Source organism: Prorops nasuta, unplaced genomic scaffold (assembly GCF_024137725.1).
Source record: "Prorops nasuta isolate Cenicafe-Biocafe unplaced genomic scaffold, Cenicafe_Pnas_1.2 PNAS00001, whole genome shotgun sequence".
Lineage (NCBI taxonomy): Eukaryota > Metazoa > Arthropoda > Insecta > Hymenoptera > Bethylidae > Prorops > Prorops nasuta.
The window spans coordinates 12,742,163-12,764,248 of NW_027116798.1; the positions used below are offsets into that span (position 1 = coordinate 12,742,163).

The following is a 22,086-nucleotide window of genomic DNA, read 5'->3' on the forward strand; positions in this document are numbered from 1 at the left end:
TTCAGCAGTGGCTCTCCTGACACAATTATATTTGGTAGCTACTCGAGCCACGCTACTTTGCTGACTCAGCGCCTAACGTAACATTGACAAATGAATTATTTGTGTTATCACTATCCTCCGTTTGCGAAACGAGTTTCTTCAATGGATCGACTATCGGCTTGAATGTCTCATTCAAACTGCTCTCCATTATCGCTTTCTCCGATTTCAAGGCACGACGCTTGTTGCGAATGACCTCGCTCGTCTTGGCGATCCTCTTCGGAAGCGATTTTTCATCCATCGCGATGCTGTTTTGGATAGAGGTTTTGTTTAAAAACAGTTATAAACCGATCTAACTGACACGGTTTTTAACACTTGGCATGCGGGTATACTTCGCCGCCGAATTACGCGTGCAGCGGAATGCAAAGCGTTGGCTAGCAACACAAACAATACGCATTTAATATCACATAGACGTAATAATACGTATTTAGTAGATTTGTGGTGGTTAGCAAGTACCCATCACAAATTTACTAAATACGTATTTTTACGTGACCCGCGCTCCAGTGAAAGACTGCAATAAACGTAAAAATACGTTCCCCGCATGCCAAGTGTTAACAGATCCAACCGCTCTGTTCGTCGATAAACTAGCAATCGATTATCAACCGATCAAACTGACCCGGTTTCTTAACAGTTCCAACCGACCTGTTCGTCGATTAAAACTAACACTCAAGTCCGTTCACTCGATCGTGGCGTACTCGTTGAAACCTTTGCGATATCGACCGTTCTTCCGAGAGCTATCCATGTCTAATACTAAGAAACTGTAATCGCGACTCCAACAGGTCGAACACAATTCGAGAAACTTCTCATACGACATATCACTGTTGACGTGATTGTTGAAAATATGCTTCAGATTAGTTCCATCTTGCTTAAATATTATTAGCAAGTTTGCAATATCTCGTATCAGATGCTTTGGGATTTTCGCATATGTCTGACAGAGATTGAAGCAACCGATGTTGGAATGTCTACCCATGCAAAAGTAGTCCCTTATATTGTCCTGCTTGTCGTTGGCCACATCGTCGAATATGAAAATAGAATTCGGCTGTGCATCCACGACGTTCGCAACCTCGCAATTGTTTTAAAATTGAAATTAACCAATTTCCTCCGTGTCTTGCAGAAACTGTTCCAGATATCGATACTTCGGTTGCTGCAGCGATTTCGAGTAGACGTACAGGTTTTCGAATCTCACACCGTGCGGAATCTCTATGAGGCTCAGCAGCACGTTTGTCTTACCGCAATTCGACGGACCGCAAACTACGCAGCGTATCGTAGATGGTAATAGCGATCCGTACCGTCTTTTTATTTGCGTGGTAGCATTGTGAGCATGAATATCCAAATTTGACACGCGAATAGTTGGCACATGCCTCACGAAATGCATCCTCGCTATTAACTTTCGGGCACAGCTGTATTGTCCATTTATATTTCGCGAATTACGGAACTAATCAGTCAGTTGCCATTACGATGGCGTTCATGCTAATCGTCGTCGATTCCCTGCAGAACTTGACGAATCATCAGCTCGAACACATACCGAAGATCGTATTACTTAAGTACTTTCCAGATAGTATCGCGAGTGTATGGGAAAGATTACCTCAGCACTTTCGCGCGGACTCGGATGTGCAGCAATATCAATATTGTTTGCAACACTACAATCTACCTAATACTACTCACCACGACGGACCACCGAGACGGATGAAGGACTGTTACGTTTGTCAGCAAGAAGAGAGAGAAAAATAAAGCAGTTGCTCCATATGTATGGATCGTTCTTCAATAAAGTCTTTAAAAAATTGCAATTTGAGCTGCACGTGCCCGGTTACAATTATTGCGGGCCCGGTACTCGACTTCGCGAAAGATTGGAGCGCGGCGATCGTGGTATAAATCCGCTGGACGAGGCCTGCCTCGATCACGACTTAGCATATTGTTACAACCAGGATCTACCGGAGGGTCATCAGGCCGATAAAATGCTAGCGAGGAAAGCGCGTGAACGTTGTAGCGAAGTTCACCGTTACGTATGCGAGATACCGAATAAAAAGTATAAAGGCTACCGAACAGTGGATATTATTAATCCCTACGTTACTGACTTGTGAGATAGGCTCATGAGTGCATTATAGCTAACGTCAAGGATAGACCTCGTTGACAAGCAGAGGCCCGGACGAAAAGACCGGCGCTCCAGTAAACGATGTCCAGGTTGTCCTGAAAAGTAAGGCAGGGCCATGCCAAACAACCCAGGCAACCTGAGATAAGGAGAAGCGGCCTCCGGGAGTCCTAAAGGATTGACAGTGTCTATAAGTCCTCACGAGGAGGGGAGATAGAACATCGAGTCTGGCTTGAACGCTGGTTACGCGCGTCAAGCAGGCTGCGCGAATGTCGTGCGCAGACTGCCATAGCAGGCAGTGGGAACGCGACCATGGGACTGTGCTGATGTGTCCGTGCGTGCCGGTGGGTCGCGTGACGCGGCACTCAGACAGCCATGGGTCGGTTCGCGTGCGTGAGGCGTGTGCTATAGGCCAGCCTGCACGTACGTCACGACTGGATACCGGCCAATGCATAGTGGGTTGTGCAGGGGCGTAGTTAGCCCGTTGGAATGTGTCCCGGTGCCCTCCGTAATCCCATAGGCTTGCGCTATGGCTGGACGGGCCGCGAACATTGCCTCCGTGGTGGTCCGCTCCTGGCAAACTCTATGCTTGGCAATGATACCGCATGTTCCCGCACTCCTCACCCCCACCTGTGGGTGGGTGGTGAGGGATAAATGTATGCCCCTCAGCAGATAGGTCTGCGTGGCTCGGACTTCCGCAAGGAACCCTCCCCTCTCTCAACGACCTAGCATACTGAGCGACCCTGGCTACCGCTACCGTCTATGTGCATGGCCGCAGGGCTGTATAAGATGCATAGAGAATGGGGTCGAAGGACCTAATTGATAACATAGGGTTGTTGGCCACCCAACTGACCAACTGGCGCCCTGATACCGATAGAAAAGGACGAACGAAGGTAATGGGAAAACCCGTAGTGTGTGTGGCCCCTCACACTGACGGGAATTATCTTACAACGTATTACCGCAAGAGACGCGACCTTGGGTGAACGCGCGGTCGCCACAGCTGTATGGGCATCTATGAATGCTAAACGTAAACTTGGCTTGGGATTACATAATATAGTCGGGATGAAAAAAGCAGTAGCGGCTAAAAAAAAACAAGATAAAAATTCGTACTACTACTACTACGAGGAAGAGAAGAATTCGAGTGCCGAGGAAACGGGGCGGTATAATACCTATACTCCCACTACTAGGTGCAGTCGGAGCACTGGCAAGTGGAGCATCGGGTATAGCTAAGGCTGTAAACCGTGACAAAGCAGAGAGAGAACGGTTGCAGGAAATGTAACGTCACAATCGCGCGATGGAAGCGTCGGCAAAGCGCGAGAGAGGTCGAGGTCTTTATCTGAAACCGTACAAGCGAATCGTTGGAGAGGGGAATCGTAGAGGTATAAAAAAAACAACAAAAAAAACGGTCGGAGAAGAGGAGCGGGAAGAAAATGAATGAGGGGAAATTTCGTCGCAATGTACAAGCTCTCCCAGATTCTAGTGTTACTAGTAATACACAATTGGCACGCATCTGCCGACGCATACCATATTTCCGTGGAGTCTTTATGCGCACATCTCTGCCGCTCGACGGGCCGCGGTGCAACGAGTTCGCGATCGTGAATCTCGACGATCAATGCGGCCCTGGTACCCACTAGGTAGCCTACATAAAGCGTAAAGACATCGTTGTATATTTCGATTCCTTTAGAAATTTGAAACCGCCGAAAGAATGTGTGCGTTACTTTGGTCCTAACGTTACAATCTGCTACAATCATGATCAATATCAATAGTACGATAAAAGCAATTACGGTCAGTTGTGCGTGAAATTCCTGCGAGAACAGATACTTTGAAAAATGTATTTCACCGTGACATTATCGGATCGTAAATCAGTATTAAATTCAGATTTCTTTAACCCGATCAATCTGCAAGACGATCGCTACGAGATCGGTCTCGTGGACATGCAAACGTTCAACTCGATAGCCAATGTGGACGAGATGAATAATAAGTTTTACTACGATAACGATAAGGTACTGACGATACCCAGTGGCTGTTACGAATTAAGTGCAATAAATGAGTATTTGCAGTCTCAAATTTCTGCGAGACACGAAATTAAAGACGACATTAACAGCGTTATTCTTCTACGAGCGAACAATAATACACTGAAGAGTGAAATATTGTGTAAATATTCAATTGACTTTGGAAAACCGAATAACATTGGCTCACTACTGGGCTTCTCGTCGAATCGCGTGATCGAACCGAACGCCCAGGCTGAATCCGACGAAACCGTGAACATTGTGAAAACAAATATTCTACGCATCGAGTGCAACATTGCGGGTGGTGCGTACACCAACGGTAGACCCCGACACATTATTCACGAGTTCTTTCCCAGCGTACCACCGGGCAATAAAATCTCGGAGGCACCGAAAACCGTCATTTATCTACCGGTCATCATCAGAGTAATCGACCGTCTCACGTTACGTATCCTCGATGAAGACGATCGCCTCGTAGATTTTGGATGTGAAGAAATTACAATAAGATTACACATTAAGAAATGTTAATTTACAAAAGTAACGAGGATTATAAAGCGGTGAAACTGGATGAAACGTTCGGTAGTCGTTCGTCCTACGTGGAGTCGAATACACCGGTTCAGAGCGAAAGCAGGAATCGCGACAAGAGGAGCTTCTTGCTAACGAGAAGAAATATAGAATATTTACAGTCATTGGGATTCACCGTGAAGAGATTGGGTGGAAGAACATAGTGGAACAATGGCAGCTCCCTTGAACGTCACCGCACCGCTGACCTACGACAATCGCATCACCAAAATGGAGATGCATGCCTACAATCCGTATGCGAACGCCTCGTTGGCGAACAGCGACGAAATTCGCATTCCCATTCAGCAGCAAGATTTGATACTCCTGCTGTGCGAGAGTTATCTCTACGTTGAGGTTCAGCTGGTGGAGGGTACGCGTGACGCTAGCGCCAACAGCGAGGATATAGTTACGCTCGACTGCAATTCCGTGGCTTTTCTCTTCGACAAGATTCGTTATGAATTGAACGGTATCGAGATCGATCGATGCAGAAACGTCGGTATTACCAGCACTCTGAAGAATCTCGTTTCCCTGAGCACCAAGGAGAGCGCCAGTCTACGTCATTCCGGATGGTTCGTCGCAACGGCCAAAGACCGGCTCAAGGAGGCTGTTAAGAATTTCAGCTTTTGCGTTCTCCTGAAAATGCTGCTGGGATTCTGCGAGGATTATCGGCGAGTCGTCGTTAACGCGCGTAACGAGCTCGTTCTCCTTCGCGCTCACGACGATACAAATGCCATTTACTCATCAGTCAAAATCACCAATTCGTCGATAAAGCTGCTACGAGTGCAATGGAGAATACCCCATGTGACCCTGAACGAAATTACGAAACTCCAATTTCTGAGTATCGTCGAGCAGGACAAGAGTCGGTCAGTCGCTTTTCGCGCCTGGGAGCTTTACGAGTATCCGCTACTGCCCAAGTCACAGCGGCACACGTGGTTCGTGAAAGCGTCCACGCAATTGGAGAAGCCGCGATACGTCATTCTAGCGTTCAGAACAAACAAAAAGAGTAATCAGCACGAGGATGTGCTCAACTTCAGTTACTGCAAAGTACTCGATGTCAAACTTTATCCGAATTCTGAATCTTATCCGTACGATCGTCTCGACACAGATTTCACGAAATCCCGCTATTCCGTCCTCTACGACATGTATGTAAAGTTTTTCACCTCCTGTTACGCTGGTGAGAAACACACGACACCCATGCTCGACTATACGGACTTTTTGACGTACGGACCGCTCTTCGTCATCGACTGCTTGCATCAGAACGAGTCCATAAAAACCAGCACGGTCGACGTCAAACTCGAGATCGAGTGTATGGGAATCGTTCCAGATAATACTACTGCCTATTGTTTAATCATACACGATAAAATTGTACAATATAATCCTCTTACGAATATTGATAGAAATGTAAGTTAGAAATGTAAGTTAGAAATGTAAGTTAAAAATAAGAAACCAATTTTTTATTAAATAAATATATAATAAACAACAAATTTATACATTATATTTTATGAATACAAAATACCTATCAATTATTTTTAAACTTCAGTCTTATATTCCACTTTGTGATATTTTCCTCCTTTGTATATCATTATTAAATTATTGGAAGTTGCAGCCTTTTGCAGCTGCTGCAGCTCCTCGGTATCTTCCGCCAATTTCGCATTCTCCCAGGCAAGAATATCCAATCAGCAGTCGACAGCTTTACAATGATTTTAATTCCATAATTTGTTTTAATTTTTTTTCCACTTCGGAAATTTCATACTCTTGATTTTCCGTCAAGCTATCTAATTTCACGAAATTTTTTGGAATAACATTTCCCAATGCATTGATTTTATTGAAATTCATTTTTATCTCTATGAAAAAAAAATGATTAGTCTTATTAGAGTTAAAAAATCATTTAAATAATGCTTGTACTAATTGAATGAAAAAAAAATATCCTTACCTTTTTGTGTCACAAACAAATTTCTGATAAACTTATATATATTTTTTTTAATGCGTTTAATCACACAATTATTTTCTCTTAATACGTCAAGTACCCGTGGTACTGCTATGCAGCTCTCGTTTAACAGACTGACTTTTTATACGAACGATATTATCGTATGTTAAGCGTATTTAATTTCAATGTTTGGAAGGGGTAATTTTCAAAGAATTTTTTTCTTACTTGCGATGAATTTCCATTGTGATTGACCTATAGGTTTATCACAGTATAACTTAATAGAAAAAAACTATATTATCGTATTTGATTTCAATGCTTGGAAGGAGTAATTTTCTAAGATTTTCTTACGATGAATTTCCATTGCGATTGTAACCTATAGGTGTAAGACAATAGGAAAAAAATATCTTTATGTGGAGATTATTCAGAGGGTACGGTTTACCTTTTTTTGATTAAGAAAGAATGGACTCCTTATCAAATGTAACTTTATATTTTAAAAACCGATAAAGACTTTCTCTCGACGGGATATCTTCAGAGGAGCAGCATTCAGTCCTCTAATCTTCAACAGTTCAATACACATTAAATAATCATAGAAAATTAATCGATCGTTGGCATTGATGGATATAGCACTTCTTTATTTTTTTCTGGTAGCATTTAAATTTGCTTTATTTAAATATTCGTTACTTTCCTGATTTACTTAGTGCATTGTGATGATCAATCTAAAGGAGGAGGATGAAACTCCATCTGTACCTCCTACTTCTTCTTTTAAATTTTCGTTACTTTCCTGATTTAATTGGTGCATTGTGAGGATTAATCTAAAGAAGGAGGAGGATGAAACTCCATCTGCACCTCCTACTTCTTCTTCGAGGAAAGAGGTGCTGATTTTTGTAACTATACTTGCTTTGTAAAAAAAAAAAAAAAAATATCTATTACTATGTGAAAAAGAAAAGTAACAACATGTTTTCACATATGTCTCAGGTGAGAAATGTGGCTACGCAAACGGAGACATTTGTCACGGGAACACAAGCTGCGCAAATGGAGCCTTAGGTAGACCTTATTTGGAAGAGTCGAAGTGGACCATTTTGATTCTAAAAGGAAGAACGAATCACAATGGTACGAGTATCAGCAACGGGAATAACAACAGGCAGAGCCCCGTGAAGAAGTTTGCAGGCACAGTCCGGCTTTCTCGCCACAGATTGTTAGAAAAAAAAACCTGAAGGTTGTGAAAAATATGTATTTTAAATAATAAAGTGGATTTTTTATGCCGAAAAGCTTTTTCCAGAAATCTGCGTGTATTCATAATTAACCGTTCCCTCAATTCCTTTCATAAATAAAAATTAATTTTAAAATATGTGTTTTCCTCTCTCTCTCTATCTCTCACTTCGAGGGCTGGCACGTTTGGGTTGATAGGGAGGGGGGATTGAGAGGGTGTCACGTGCTTAATTTTCCCCCCACCACCACGATGTCACGTGCTTAATTTTCCCCCAACACCAGGTGTGTCACGTGCTTAATTTTCCCCCACCACCAGGGGTGTAACGTGCTTAATTTTCCCCCACCACCAAGGGTGTCACGTGCATAATTTTCCCCCCACCATTAAAGGCGTCACGTGCTTAATTTTTCCCCACCTCCGAGCTTCCCCCACCACCCAGGAGTGAAGGAAATCCCCCCTTCCCCCTCCGCTTAGGAGTGGAGCCATTCCCCTACCTCCCCTCCCCCCGCGGAACCCCGGCCCCCTCGCCGCTCGGTCATAGATTCCCCTTAGTCACACTACTGGTATAGTTGAAGTTTTTATAGGAGCTATTCGCGATTTCGCACTAATTAAATGACAATTCATTTCGCCGTGATTATTTTGAGATCGTAGATATATACATGCCCCGTATCCGCTACTGCTTGCGTCACAAAATCCATACAATTGTAGATTGATGCATTCATTTACTATTATGTGACGTGTGATCGCTATTTCTCCCAATGTTTCCCATTGGTGAATTAACTTCAACCAGCTAGTATGAATGCTCGGAGGAATGGTTTCGTCCCAATGAATACCAGATTTCCATAAATCTTGCATTAATTTTTTCGCAAAAAATATAATCGGCCCAAGCAAACCTAATGGGTCGAATATTTTCGCTATTTCGGATAATACGACTCTTTTAGTTAATCTTTCTGTTATTTGAATCAAACAAGGAATATAGCAAATCTTGCCATCAGTTGTGCGCCATGTTAGTCCCAACGTCTTCGACGTCGGCTCAATTTTTAGGACGAATTCCGTTTGACTTATTTTTGATGTCAAATCGTTTATTATCTTGTTTTCGTTAGACGCCCATTGTCGAATTTCAAAACCACCACATTTTAACAATGAGATTATTTCGTCTCTTATCTCTCCTAATATTTTTATTGAATTAGCGCCCGTTAATAAGTCACCTACATACATGTGTGACTTTATAATATTTGCAGCTCTAGGAAACCTATGTACTTCATCGTCCGCCAACCGATGAAGTGTTCGAATCGCCAAGAATGGTGACGACGCCACTCCGAAAATTAAAGTATTTAACTCAAACGATTTTATATTATCATCATGACGCCATAGTATTCGCTGATACCTTCGGTCATCTGAATGTACCCATATCTGACGACACATTTTTGTAATGTCTGCCGTGACTACAAATTTATATGTTCGAAACCTTATTAAGTGTGTGATTAACGGTTCTTGGATGGTTGGACTTACCAATAATAGTTCGTTTAAAGACATACTTTCATTTATCTTGGCGGATGCGTCGAAAACTATCCTAACTTTCGTAGTTAGACTAGATTGTTTTATGACAGCATGATGCGGCATATGATATTCTGATTCTCCTGTTGAATTTGCCAATGACGTGTGATTTAGCTCAATATCCTCTTCAGTTATTCGCGTATATTCTTTTTGCAATTCTGGATTTTTCTTAAATTTACGTTCCAATAATAACAATCGTTTAAGAGCTATCGATCGCGAATCATGACTAATTATACCATCATTATTAAACGGCAATCTTACTGTGTACCTACCGTCAATTCCTCTAACTGTGTTTTCTATATAATGATTTTCACAACTCATTTCATCAGCTGATCGTGATACGCGATTGGGCAATTCCTCTATATTCCAAAACCGATTTACTAGTTCGTCTAAATTAACCACGTTGCAACTATGGTTGATTTCCGTTACCCTACTATACTTCCTGCAATCAGCCATCCTAAACATGTTTTTTGTATATATAAATTACTACTATCTATTGATAAATTTATTTGCCCCAGTGATAATAAAGATATTGTCGTGCCTGCGCCTATTATTATGTCGATTGGTTGCGGTTTATAAAATTCTGGATCTGCTAACTTTAAATTCCGTGGGATTTTCATACGTTCATGATCGACAAATTCTCCTGGCACTAAGTCAGCGATTCGAAGTAAACTAAAACATGCTACTACTTTCTCAAATCTTTCGTGTACTGAGCGTATTGTGATTTTCGTTATACCCTTTGTACGCGTTTTTTGATTATTAATTGTGTCGACCGATATTGAATTCTTTGTGGTTGGTACATCTAATCTTTTGACTAATCCCTCGGCTATGAAGTTTGTAGTTGTCCCAGTATCGAGTAATGCGCGGCCTTTCAACCAAGATCCTCTATTGTTTTTTACGTAAACTACCGCAGTTGTTAGTAATTGCGGTGAATTGGAATACAATGTTGATCCGCTGCATTCCGAACGATTAACTAGTCAACTGGTAGAAGCTTCGTTGAGCTGTTTTTCCTATTCTATTTCATGTTTTGGTTCTGGTGTCTTGTGACTTAAATGTATCAAAGTATTGTGTCGCTTTTGGCAGATTACGCATCCTGAAGACTTGCACGGTTTCCCTCCATGGGAGCGTCAACAATTAAAACAAACATTCGATAATTTTACTGCTTCAATTCGTTTTAGTATTGCTAATTGTTTGAATGCTTCACACCTAAAACGTGGATGTGTATCTTTATGGCATACGATGCATCCTTGGGTTGCATTTAACATGAAACCTTTGTTGACGGAAGCATGCCGCTTCTTCTTTGCGGGTGAAGCGATTGTTATTGTATTGGGTTCGGCGCTTCTGATTCGCTCTTGTCTCGACGCGCATACTGCCGAGTTATATAAAAACTCGTATAACTTGTCTAACGACGGAATTTCTTCCCTTTATAACGTCGCTTCCCATTCCGCCAGTGAATGTTTAGGTAATTTACTCTCAATTATGTGAATTGCTATTTCTGGTTTGAATATTACACGTAAGGCTGTTAAAGATGCAATATGCTGTTGCGTGTCATGTGCGAGTTTGGCAAATCCTGCTGATGTAGGTTTATCTAATACCGGTAATTCAAAAATCATTGAAATATGTTGTGAAATCAGTACCCTTTTTATTTCGTAGGATCGAATCAATAAATCCCGAAGCTTCTTTGTAGCTGTCCGGATGTACGATAAAAACATCTAATTTTTTAGCCGCATCTCCCTTTATTACTGATTTTAAGTAGTGAAACTTCTCTAAATTCGTCAAATTCGATCGTGAATCGATTACATTGAGAAACATATTTTTGAATGAAATCCAATTCTCATATTTTCCATCAAAATTTTGCAGCGTAATTTTAGGCAATTTTAATTTTGGATTTCTATTGTCGTTCTCATTAGAGGTTACACTATCATGTTGGGACATGTTTGATGCGTTCGATCTGTTTGAACTGTTTTTCGCACTAAGTAACCGTTCATTCTTACTAGCTATACTATAAAAACGATCTTGAAGGTTTTGAAATTCCATAATATGCGCTTCATTTGAATCTAAAATCATAAGCTCATCGTTTAATTCTTCTAATGAATTGTAAAGGGAGGTTCTCTAACGGCGGCATATAGGAGATTCGTGTTAGTTGACTATAGCGCTCAGGATGATGGTTTCTGAGAACGCTGATTGGTCAATATCATGTAATGCCAACATGAAATTGTCCGTTACCAACAGATGAATACGAAAAATGACACTTATCCGCCATTTTGGATTGGAGAAGTGTTTACATGCTAGTTGTAGCAGAAAGAGGTGTGAAACGGAAAGATGTCAAATAGTGAGGTTACTAAAGTAAAAATGGAAAATAATGAATGGAAAGTAAGAATATTCGAACTTTCCATTCATTATTTTCCATTTTTACTTTAGTAACCTCACTATTTGACATTTTTCCGTTTCACACCTCTTTCTGCTACAACTAACATGTAAACACTTCTCCACTCCAAAATGGCGGATGGGTCTCATTTTTCTTATTCATCTATTGGTAACGGACCATTTCATGTTGGTACTACATGATATTGACCAATCAGCGCGCTCTCAGAAATCATCATCCTGAGCGTTATAGTCAACTAACACGAATCTCCTATATGCCGCCGTTAGTAAAACACCCTGTATATAGACGCAGTCGCGCACGACCTTCTTTTTGTTTAATTAGTAAGTCAGTTTATTGTATATATGTGTTTCACTGACATATTTGTTGTAATTGTGTAACTGTTTTATACATATTTGAAATTGGATGTATTCATATGTGTTTGCTGATTTTTATTTATATGTAACAGAAGCTCTAAAATACAGTTTATTTTGCCTACTGTCAAACATGGAGGAGGCTCAATAATGGTTTGGGGTTGTTTTTCTTGGTACAATACTGGAAACTTAGTACTAATAGATGGAATTATGACTGCAGATAAGTATATTGATATTTTAAATGAGAATTTAGAAGAATCTGCTCTGAAAATGGATCTAGATGAAGAACTTCTGTTTCAACAGGACAATGATCCAAAACGCACCGCACAGAAAACACGTCAGTTTTTGCAGAATAACGACATAAAAATTCTTGATTGGCCTCCTCAAAGCCCGGACTTAAACCCAATAGAAAGTTTATGGAGTTATCTTGATTCGGAAATTCTTCTAAAAAAACATATTAACAAAGCAACATTTTTGAAAGAATTACAATCAAAATTTAAAAACATTCATGGAAATCACATTCGTAGACTTGTAGAAAGTATTCCGCGACGTTTAGAGGCAGTAATATAAAATATTAATTGGTTTTATTGTATTTTTTATAATCTGTCCATTTAATTGTGTTCAACTGTTACTGGATAATGCAATAATTAAATGGTACAGGCTTTAATATATGAAACAAAATGTTGAAATTCATAGGAGATTTAAGTTAACTATATGTTACTATAATTGAAGCAACTAAATAGTTTTAATTTATTAAAGTTTCTTACAACTTAAATGTGATCAAATTTTAATTACGAACCCTGTCCACTTAATTTTGTCCGCGGCTGTACGTCACAGAGAGTAGACGTTATCCTCTCCCTTGCGTACTAAGCTGGGATATCTCGAGTGGGAGTAGATTTTTGCTTTCCGGGCTTTCAAATGATAGTATTCATAGTCTTCTTAATATTGGTACTAATAAAAACGTTAATTAAATAAATAAAGTGTTCTCCCCTTTAACCATACTCTTCTTCCTGTTCTTCCCACTAGCCCAAAGAGAAGGATAGTATTCTAACCAAGATAATTGAACGTAGCCGAAAATTATAAAAAGCCGAAAATAACAGTAATGACCAGACAAAAGACCGCGTCTATCTGTTACTGCTTCGCTTCATTATTAACGTCGACTAATATAGCTTACTGGCCGAACGTGGCATCAGGAAAGGGAATATGCTCCCTTTCACCCTAAAGCCCAGAACTATATGCGCCTCATACACACATGTCCAAAGTCTCCTCAGATACCACTGTTGCAGAATTGACACAATTACTTTACTATAATTAGTGTTGTTTCAACACATTCCTATCATTATTCTTTTAACTATGATTCGGATAAAAAAAAACTTTGCGATATGAGGGTAAATATCAATTACATACATAATTTTAAATGATATGATAATTAAATTTTTTCACTGTGCTGCCTACCTGTCACTAGCAGCTGGCAAGAAATGTAGTCGATATTGGCTACATTAAATAATTTTTTATTAATGCTTTTGTAGCATTGGTGATCCTTTCCTTTCTTCTGATATTTTTTTCTAATCCGTACTGCAACACAAATTAAGCAAAAAATTAACAAAGCAACACAGCATTCTACATTTCTAAATGCTAGTGTTTCTAAAGACTTATCTGATCAATTTTCTGTGCTACAAGATTTAGTCTTTGCTGCAATGGCTGAACGCTTTCTTGTTATCATATTCTCAAAACTTATAATAGTTTTAATCTCCTTTAATTAATTTTTTATTAATGTGTTTATAGCATGGCTGATCATTTTCTCTCTTTTGTTGAAATATATCCAATTTATACTGCAACAAAATAGAAATAAAAACTTAACAGAGCAAGATCATTCTAAATATGCTATGAATTGTGTTTTTAAATACTTATCTGATCATTTCAATTTTGCTGCGAAATAATGTAATGATTTTCTGCATATATTATATTGTAACAAGTATTTTAAAACATAAAAGTTTCACTTGTGTGACAGCAATTTTAAACAACTCAAACTGCAACCTTAACTAAAGTTGTCAGAGTTTAGAGTTAAATTGAGAAGATTTATAATGCGGTATAGGGCAAGCATGTGCAAGGAACAATTTCCGACTGGGTCAACTCTTAACAAATTCTATAGGGTGTTCTTCTAACGGCGGCATGTAGGATATTTTCGTGTTAGTTGTCTATAGCGCTCAGGATGATGGTATCTGAGAGCGCTGATTGGTCAATATCATGTAGTGCCAACATGAAATGGTCCGTTACCAATAGATGATTAAGAAAAATGAGACCTATCCGCCATTTTGGATTGGAGAAGTGTTTACATGCTAGTTGTAGCAGAAAGAGGTGTGAAACGGAAAAATGTCAAATAGTGAGGTTACTAAAGTCAAAATGGAAAGTTCGAATATTCTTACTTTCCATTCATTATTTTCCATTTTTACTTTAGTAACCTCACTATTTGACATTATTCCATTTCACACCTCTTTCTGCTACAACTAGCATGTAAACACTTCTCCACTCCAAAATGGCGGATGGGTCTCATTTTTCGTATTCATCTATTGGTAACGTACCATTTCATGTTGGCACTACATGATAGTGACCAATTAGCGCTGTCATATACCATCATCCTGAGCGCTATAGTCAACTAACACGAATCTCCTATATGTCGCCGTTAGAAAAACACCCTGTATGTACTGTAACGTAGTCAATTCTATTCCCTTGATGTCGTCACAAATGTTTTAATAAATCCGTTCTCGCGCTTTTTCACATACGTTTTCTTTATTCTGATTCAGTAATTTGGATGAGAATGCAATAGTAATTTTATTTTGGCTTTGTTTATCTCCTATTTGAAGCATGCTAAGTTAAGGGGATGAATTGAGCGACTCAAACACTCATTCAAATTTATCTTCCAAACTATAAGGAATATGAACTTTTTTGTAGAGATTAAATTTACTCTTTTGACTGTAATGAAACGCGCTACAAACTCTGTTTCTCAAAATTATAAAAAAAAAATTCATAAAAATTATAAATACTTGTAATTTTGTTGGTCATAATAATATTGAAAATTAGGCCTTGTTGCGCGCTAAAGAAAAGTTCTATGATCAATTTGAGACCAAAAAGAAACAAATATACCTAAAAATGTGGAAGACTTTTTCGAAAAACTAAATTAGCTAATGAAAGACAAGTTTTACACTGTTTTACCGACGGAGAAGTTTCACAGTGCGTTAGACAAGGACAGGTCTATTAGCTCTCTCGCTTTAGAAGGGGTACCCACTCTCTCTCCACCATTTCCCACTAAACAAACCAACTCTCCTACACACAGCAGGATGGCTGGCTAACGCTGCCTGTCGGTGTGAACTGTAGCGAAATGGAAGAACAAATAATTATTTGTAGATTTCAGGATTAGGTTTTTGCAAATCCGGCGTTGTACCGCCCTTCCATATCATTTCCGACAGCTACTACAAACTTCTCAAATCATTTTATCATCTACAAGTCTCAAGAAACTTGCATTATTTGACGAAAGCGTGACTCGTAGCAGCCGACGTTGATCGCTAAGTTGTGTAGCGCATCAGCGTTGGCTGCTACAAGTTACGTTTTCATCAACTAATTCATGTTTTCTGAGACTTTTAGATGACAAAATACTTTGAATATTTTACTGTAGCCTCCTGAAATGATATGGAAGGGCGGTACAAGGTCGGTTTTGCGAAAACCTAACCCTAAAACCTAGAAATAATGTTTTATTCTCGTGCTGCGCTACGGAATCACACCGACAGACAGCGTTAGTCATCCGTCTTGCTGTGTGTTGGTGCTCGTAGGTAATGCGCTACACAACTTAGCGATCAGCGTCGGCTGCTACGAGTCATGCTTTCGTCAACTAATTCAAGTTTTTTGAGACTTGTAGATGATAAAATGATATGGAAGGGCGGTACAACGCCGGATTTGCGAAAACCTACCCCTGAAGTGGACAAATAATTATTAGTTCTTTCATTCCGCTACGGATTCACACCGACAGGCAGCGTTAGCCAGCCATCTTGCTGTGTGTAGGAGAGTTGGTTTGTTTAGCGGGGAATGGTGGGGAGTGAGTCGGTATCCCTTCTAAAGCGAGAGAGCTAATAGGCCTGTCCCTGTCTAACGCACTGTGAAACTTCGCCATCGGTAAAACAGTGTAAGACATGTCTTTCAATAGCTAATTTAGTTTTTCAAAAAAATCTTCCACATTTTTAGGTATTTTGTTTCTTCTTGGTCTCAAATTAGTCATAGAACTTTTCTATGGCGCGCTACAAAGCCTAATTTTCAATATTATTATGACCAACAAAATTATAAGTATTTATAATTTTTATGAAATTTTTTTTTCTAATTTTGAGAAACCGAGTTTGTAGCGGGCTTCAGTACAGTCAAAAGAGTAAATTTAATCTCTACAAAAAAGTTCATATTCCTAATAATTTGGAAGATAAACTTGAATGAGTGTTTGAGTCGCTCGATGCATTCCCTTAATATTCACTAGCTCAAGGTTAGAGGAGACTCTAAAAGCACTTCACAATCCCGCCTCGTGCTTTAAAAGGTGTAAAATACCATTTATTGATTAATTTAGATCTAATGTCGATGTCGGCGTGTCTTATTTAACTTTTTATTATATTACGCTTTTTGGCTTGTTTCTTGTCTTTGGCAAACTGTTCACCATATATTGCAAAGAATCCCATTGCGCGTCGATCTCGGTGTGGGCCTCACCCGTCTTTTTCTCTACAATATGCAGAGAAGTTACCTTTGCCACTATTATCATCGAGGGAAGGAATAGGGACGCCTCCTCCAGTCCTTTACAATCTTTCATTGAATTGAGACTATTGTGACGAGACGCTTGCTCTGTTGTTACCCATGTACGATACCGCGTAGTGGGGGTAAGCTGTGGCATACGTGCCGATACCGCGGCCGACACTATAGCATGCGCGGAGTATAGTGTCCTCGGCATGCCCCTCCCCAAATACTCAAAGCGGCCGCTCTGCAGCGCCGACACCGTTTACGGCGGCTCAACTTGATATATAAGACCGAACTCCGGCCCAGCTGAGCATTCCGTACCTAGGAGTTCTTCGAGTCTATTTCCCTAACCTATCCTATGCAGGAGTTCTCCGCGTATATCCATCCTTTGCTCAGGAGTTCTCCGTGTCATCTATGCCTCTCCTCCACCTTACTTAATGCTAACGGTTGCGTCCAGGAGCTCTCTGGACCAACGGCCATTTTATTTTCAGGCATTAATGACGTTTTATCTACAACTCCCCCCGACCACCGCCATATAGGCTTCCCGGGCCTTGCCTTAAGGCCACCTACCGCCGCTCCGCCTACCGTCGCGATTCCGAACCCCCTCCGAGTGGCTACCGAGCGAAGCGCCGCCAGCGGGCGATTTTTGTACTCACGGCTTATGAATAAGTAAATTTACGAACACACCTGCAGCGGCAGAAAAACACAAACAACACAGACACAAATAAGCTAAGGTTGTAAAATTAATGTATATAAACACTGTAAATATTTATTTCTTTTATTTTTAATCGAATAAACCATTTTTTGTGACCAACATTAAACTTGTCCAAACTTATTTTGATCCTTCTCGGCCAATCGAACCAGAGGGTTTTAAGGCGACTAACCTCGCTAACAAAACACGTCGCACTATCATCTGGAAAAGACCTTGGACTGATCGGACACCTCAAGGTTATGGAACTGATGAGGGAGGGCTGGAACATTTTGGATTCAAACGGTATCGAGATCGGAAAAGCTGGGATGTCGCTGGTTCGTGTTCTAGTGCGACCATTACCCATCGCTTATTCACGAGCAGCGGTGGTCGATAGCCAACGCTACCGTTGTTGCGAACCAAAATATTGAGGGTCGCGTAGGATATGAATTGTTCCTAATGCTGAGAAAAAAAGAGAACAAGATCGAGAAAAGGATCGCACGATATCGCGAATCCTGTTGACCCTTTGGCAATCCAAACGATACCCGAATCTAACAATTACGGAGTGGGGATATTGCGAATGACCGAATTCATGGACTTACTACCGCATTCATATGTGAGCTCGAAATCCTTCAGGACCTTAGTAACAACAACTCTGTCGAAACTATTCTTGTTGCCAGCGTTGCAGGCTAACAACTGTTCTTAGGAAAATTCCCTGGGAGAGGAGAGAAGGAGGAAAAATCTAGTAGGAAAAATCGCTGACTGCTGAGTGCTTCCCTCAGATCGACTATACCAAAATTCTGATAATTTCTTCTGTTCACTGTATTTAATGATGTCGCTTCATTCATTTATTTCTTATACCGATCTCATATGATACTAGCATATTAATCAATATAGTATTATAATATTTTGGGTTTTATCGAGATTAGAATATCGTGAGTTAATCGGGGAATATTCGCATTTTCTTCAGGTGAAGTATCATTTGGCGGTGTTTCGCTTCGAGGCTGTACTAATGTCGGTTCGACATAATTATCAGTTTATCTTTAAAAATTTTCCGGGAAGTAATTGCCCGTGTATCTTATTATATGAGAGGTTGATAAGCTATGATTGCGTGTCGTAGGACATCAGCTTCTCTCTGCATTCACTTATATATTTTGGGGTATATTCTCCGCTCTCACAGCTTATGAAATAATTAAAGTTCCGAGTAGAATTCTTAATTAGTATTTTCGTTAACAATATCGATTTTTGCCAGAGTCATTTGAATCTCTCATTTTAACATTAGTTATCCTCTATTACAATTGAGAGCCTGAAAAGCATAATGTGACTCGTGCTCGAGGTAGCCCAGCCTAGTACGCAAAAGAAGAGATAACGTCTACTCACCGCAACGAAAATAATATTTCGAGTCAATTTCCAATATTTTCAAATCGTGATTTTTCAGTTAAGAACACTCGGATTGACTTCTTTTTCATGGCGAAATAATCCTGAATGATCAGCGCTTTGACTAATCCAGACATATCATCAATTTGTCATAATACTTATTAATAAACAATGAATAAATTTTACCCATTTTATTGCTGTATTCATATTCGGTCCTTAAGGAGCTCCTTAGCAAAAGACTCCCTAGGCAGGAAAATCAACCAATTACGATACAGATTACAGCAATCATATCAGAATCTCCTATTGTGATTGGCTAATTTTTTTTAGGTAGTAATCTATTCATTACTACTATTGTTAATATCTTATAGCAATGTTTACCTATCTACTAATGCTGCCAACTGTACGGTATAAATAGCCCTATATTTTTTTGTAAAACAATCTCATATACAAGGAAAACTGAGACCTTTCTTAAGGAAAGGACAGCAAATAGCTTATATTTATATATCTCTCATATATACAGGGTGAGGATTTTAAGCCGCCCCAGCGTCGAATGCATGTTAGCATCAGCTATGGAGAGGCAGGGCGGGAATGCGAGGGATCAAGCACTGATTGGTGAAGAATATAAAGGGAGAGAAGCTGCAAAGAGTGAAAGAGAACTATACGCTATTACGTTGATAGGCGCATCGCTGCATCTCTGTCACTCCTGATACTTTCTCTAAGTCACTCGACGTGTTGTCTTTCCCGCCCCCTCTCACTCTCTCTCTCTCTCTCTCTCTTGCACTTGCTGTGACGCTCTATCATTAAATTAACATGAATTTTATTCTAAGTTTTCGCGGTCACTATCTTTTTCTTGCCACCTTGCGGTAGATAGCCAAGCGCGTTTTTTTTTAAAGTGGTATCCCTGGTAGGACTAGTCCACTGTGCAATTAGCATTTATAATTGCTTAAAGTGCCACCCACTTTGTTGTTTAACGCAGAGTTCGGCTCTTCGAGCAATGTCGCGCGTTACGCGGTGTACCATTCCTGGATCCAGTTTCAATACATTAAATGCCGCGATTTTTGCATTACGGACCTCTGTTTCTGATGGTGTCACGCTTATCCTCAACTTACCTTTTTATATGACCCTATAGAAAATAATCGAGGGGATTCAGATCTAGTGACCGGAGGCGACCAGGTGAATATACCATGACACCTATCAACTAGTCCGGGATTTGCTTGTTTATTAAGGAGCGCACGCTGTATGTGAAAATATTTGCAGAAACCCAATCATTTTGCCATATTATATTTTCCTACACAGTGAGGGACACATCATCGAGTAGCAACGACAATTGCTCCTCAAAAAATCGTGCATGCCTTTTGCCTGTCAGTATTTCCGAGAAAAAGAAACATCCAATCTGAATAAATATAAAATCGATATTTTTGCTGATACTTTAATCTTTTTTAACGTGTTTGTTCTAAAATTCAGTATTAAGAAAATCCCCCACCTTCTTTCCGATGAAGCCCGTCGAAACGTTAATTGTCAAGCGAAAATAGAAGGTATCAAGTGTATCAACCCAAACGGCGTGAGGGTTCTGTATGCCCCACTATACGAAATTTTTAGAATTAAATACGTCATTCTGCGTGAATGTAGGTTCATTCTGACCAGAGTATACGGTCTGAGAATTATCGTTTTCCTTAAGGATGTTCTACCCCAAAGTTACTATTCACACCGGTGAATGGCTTAACGCGTATAGTGAAGTTGTGGATGCAACTTAAGCTTTTTGTAATAACGGCAACATGGGAAGATGATTTTCGATCTTTATATTGTACTATTTATCCTATTATTTTTTGCATCAACAATTAAAACATATAATTTAAAATGTAGATATACAAATTTAAGTACAATAATAATTTGAAAATATATATTCTCCCTCATTACTAGTAAATATATGTACCGCAGTTGCGCGCGCATATGCGACGCTGCCATATTTACTAACTTTCACGTTTATTGTGTAACAATAAAACTTTGATTTAAATTTTCTCGGCAACGGTACCTGTCTTATTTTTCATTTTTTTTTAAGAGCTGTTAACAAATAAACTGCATGAAGCATTTATTTTATTTAAAATCTAAAGAATCGTTTTTTTAATATTAATAAAAATGTTGTGTTTTTAGAAGACCCTCCTATATGTTCCACAGTAAAAGTGATAACTTTGATGTTGAATTTCTCTAGTTAGAAACGTGTCATCAATCTCAGATTTGACAATCATGTCAATATCGTTATATTTAACCCATTTCAATTAAAATTTAAACAATTTTATGAAAATTAATTTGGGATAGAACATCCTTAACTGGGCCAGAATTCCTAGATAAAATGTGCAGAAATAGACACAGAAACATTAATTTTAAATACGTTTTTCTAGAAATTTTGATTGGTGTGTTAACCGATTTAAATATCTCATATTCGCAAAAAATTAATTTTTAGCTAGAAATCTTTCAGCAGCGACTGATGTATGTGCTGTAAGTGATACGCATGATAGCTGTTTCGATGCAATACTAGGTCAACTATTCTGATGCTTATTGAACACGTTCGCGATATTCGTGAACCCTGATTCGCTGATTTACCACCATGCTATTTAAACAGATGAAGCAATACATTTGTTGTTAGTACGCGTCCTATTAAGCTCGTCCACCTTGTATGTGTAACGTGTGTCTGAAACGACAAGCAGCCCATAAAATGACCTTCGCGTTAAGGTGCCATCGTTGTGGATACCTCTTTTGATATGATTGTATTGCATGCTATACAATTTCACAAGCCGCATTATACGCGAAAACCCTGTTCACGTATTCATGCACCGAAACTATGGTACATTTAGGAGGGACTATGTTTACCTACTAATGGACGGACTAGAAGCAACTGGGAAGTATTGAGATTCTTATATTAAAATATCAACATTAGGCGACAAAAGATAAATAATCGTTTTGGTCAATGCGTAAGCCAAGCGCTGTCTTTAACGTACAACGGTTACTTGCAGCTGAATTGTTATTGAATGGTTTGATTCCTGTAAGTATCTAATGTTGGTTGTCAAAGATTGTCCTGGGCTTACGCGTTGACAAAAACGATTCTTTATCTTTTACCGCCTAATGTTGACATTTTAATGT

At 39.6% G+C, this 22,086-nt stretch overlaps 2 protein-coding genes across 2 annotated transcripts in view; both read right to left on the reverse strand.

Annotated features, from left to right (window-relative positions):
* Window positions 1-22,086, reverse strand: part of LOC136779621 (leucine-rich repeat-containing protein let-4) — a 1,178,420-nt gene that overhangs the window by 990,380 nt on the left and 165,954 nt on the right. The window lies entirely within an intron of this gene.
* Window positions 8,379-9,839, reverse strand: LOC136772348 (uncharacterized). Its single transcript, XM_066725267.1, has one exon. The coding sequence runs from the start codon at window positions 9,837-9,839 to the stop codon at window positions 8,379-8,381; it is 1,461 nt and encodes a 486-aa protein (XP_066581364.1).

What these genes read in the sequence shown, in the direction of transcription:
- LOC136772348 (XM_066725267.1), bottom strand. Translation starts at nt 9,839, where the DNA reads ATGGCTGATTGCAGGAAGTATAGTAGGGTAACGGAAATCAACCATAGT.